This window comes from Austrofundulus limnaeus, unplaced genomic scaffold (assembly GCF_001266775.1).
Source record: "Austrofundulus limnaeus strain Quisiro unplaced genomic scaffold, Austrofundulus_limnaeus-1.0 Scaffold106, whole genome shotgun sequence".
Classification (NCBI taxonomy): domain Eukaryota; kingdom Metazoa; phylum Chordata; class Actinopteri; order Cyprinodontiformes; family Rivulidae; genus Austrofundulus; species Austrofundulus limnaeus.
Window position 1 is genome coordinate 716,923 of NW_013952508.1, and position 2,710 is coordinate 719,632.

Sequence of the window (2,710 nt, forward strand, 5' to 3'; positions counted from 1 at the left end):
CTTGGGTTGTTACCGACATCTGGTGAAAATTTCATGTCATTAGCACCTCTAGTAATATATTTACTGAGAAAAATGGTGACGTGTTCAATACTTATTTTACCCGCTGTATAATGAAGAAATTCTAGCATTTTAAAACACATATAGAGAGAATAAATCCTAAAAATTTCCCCCACCCGCTGTAGAAAAGTTACGTCATGTGGCCCATCATTTCCTCATTTCCTCCCTCCTGCTGCACGTCGTGCAGAGCGAAGCTTTAACAACCATAGTTTTTTCACACCCAAGTTGTCGGAGAAAAAACTGTTTTTTATGTATTGTTACCCACAGAAATGATAAAACGATGTGGACGTTCGTTCAGTCATAAATCCATCTTGCTAATGTCGGCTTGTGCTCTGAGCGCAGAGCAGCAGAGGGTCAGTTCAACAGGCTCACTGTATGGCAGGCTGATGTTGCATTTATTTGGCTTCATCACACTTGCATTCCAGTAATCTGAAATTGTTTTATGACTAAACTAGACAGATTAGTTATTTAGAATAAAATAATAAAATGTTTTCTTTTATTATTTTGTTTTGTTTTATTTACTTATTTTTTTAAACTTGGAGATCTTTCCAGCTTGAGCTTGTTTGTTTGTTGAAGTTGATTTTTGAAAATAAGGGACGCGTACGAGTTCTTTCCTTCACTCTGCACCTTTTTAATTCAGGGTAGGATTTACTTTTTTATGCTGTACATAGATTGTTTTGTTTTTATAAATGAAAGAAACAAACAAATAGACATCTCTTAATATATTTTGACAATTCAAAATGCCTATTTAAGATATCGCTAATTATATTCTGACTAGTATAAATAACGTCAGATTTATCAAGTTGTAGGGAGACTCCAGTTCAAGATATCTTAAATGTATCTTTAGATATGAGATTCACTATATAAGATTCAATTAATGCAAATTGCAGACTTTCATGTTTTGTAAATTGTATTTAAAACAAAGCTGCTGCAGCCCTCCCAAGACAAATACTCTAGGGAAACCCTGGAAAGGTCTAAAAAAGATTTTAGAAGATGTTTTTGATAAAACAATTGACTGAGTGACTCAGTCTGCAATGTTTGCATCTGCTAAATCAGATGTCGTATATTATATACCTCTGTATAACCATGTTAATGTTTTTGTAGTACAAATACAGTACACAAATTTTGAGCATTTTTGTTTCGGGCAGGTAACTTTTCATTTCCCGACAGGGCAGGTAAAAAAAAAAAATCTTGTCGAACCCTGTGGGTTTAACTAAGTTTTCTGCAAAAAAACAAAAATGCTCTAAAAATTACATTATCTTTACTTTTTATGATAATTTTATACCGCGATATATACCGTTACCATGAAGGGATTCAATTTATAATGTGATATGAATTTGATTTCATACCGCCCAGCCCTAGTTGCTGCCATTTTTTTGTTTCTTTACATTGAAATACTGTTAGCATTCAAGTCGTCCCCTACAGTCACAGCCGGGTCATGAGAGGACTAAACTTTACAACCAGGCTAGTTTATCACACTGAAACTTGACATCTTTACATTTCTGAAATTGTTTCCTGGATCTCTTCTCAGCTTCTATGAGAGAAAGTACAAAGTGTTCCTGCAGCTGATCTCCCACCAGAGGGAGTACCAGGCCCTGATGGAGCAGAGATGACGGTGCTGATGGGAGGAGGCGGAGCTCACAGTGAGGACCTGCGAATGCACCAGGAACTGAAACATGCATCTTAACCCCGCAGCTCTCTTTTTTTTATAAGAACAATGCTCAGTACCACACAGGAAACCACTTCATGAGGTTTGGTTAGTTCTGAAAATGTGATTAGTTGCAGAAACAAACAGGAAGTCAAACAAACCAAGCCGATTACAAAGTCAGGTCCACTGCTGATATTTTTGCCTAAATCAAACAAGAACAAACATCAGTGTCATCTTCACGTGCATTCCTAATAAAAGATTGCTGTAAGAAAAAAAAATCGGTTTTGTTTTTTTGTCACTCAAACCAAAAATCATCGAAGTAAATGCTGAGTGACATTTTCTTCCTTTTCCTGTTTGGATCACCTCTGTTGTCCTGAACGTCCTCCTGTCTGTTGGTCACACAGGAAGCTGCTGCTCAGGATCACAGTAAGGAACAGCAAATCCTTCACAGCTGACTTCAGGCAGGAGGGGGGCTGCTAGCCAAAATTAACAAACACTTACTGAATACACTGCAAAAACTGTCCACCTAACCAAGTTTTAAAGTCTTATATCAGCCAAAAAGTCTTTTTGATCTTGTTTTGAGACTGATTTACTAAACAAGAACTGATTGTGTAAGAATAATAATCTTGTTTTTAGAATGTGTAAGATTATTTGTCTTGTTAGTCTGAAAATTTGAATGAAATTAAGTAAAAAATTTCTGCCAATGGAGTAAGAAAATTTCACTTGGTAAGATTCTTGAAATAAGAAAAAAAAATGGAGTCAAATCAAGTATTTCAAGAATCTTACCAAGTAAAATTTTCTTACTGCATTGGCAGAAATTTTTTACTTAATTTGAGTCAAATTTTCAGGCTAAGAAGGCAAATAATCTTACACATTCTGAAAACAAGATTATTATTCTAGATTATTATTATACATACCACATGCCTGGTGGTGAGTTGGCTCCGGTGGTGGGGGAGGAAGCCGGTCAGACCTGGCAGGCCCAAACGTGTAGTGAGGGTCTGCTGG

At 36.2% G+C, this 2,710-nt stretch overlaps 1 protein-coding gene across 2 annotated transcripts in view; it reads left to right on the forward strand.

Moving 5' to 3' along the window:
• The window catches only part of fggy (FGGY carbohydrate kinase domain containing), a 34,510-nt gene extending 32,527 nt beyond the window's left edge, over positions 1–1,983 (forward strand). For both annotated transcript variants that reach the window (XM_014013812.1, XM_014013813.1), the window contains exon 15: positions 1,589–1,983. In XM_014013812.1, the coding sequence (XP_013869266.1) occupies positions 1,589–1,670 (82 nt within the window). In that variant the 3' untranslated portion in view covers positions 1,671–1,983. The remainder of the gene's footprint in view (positions 1–1,588) is intronic.
• Positions 1,984–2,710: the final 727 nt, after the last annotated feature.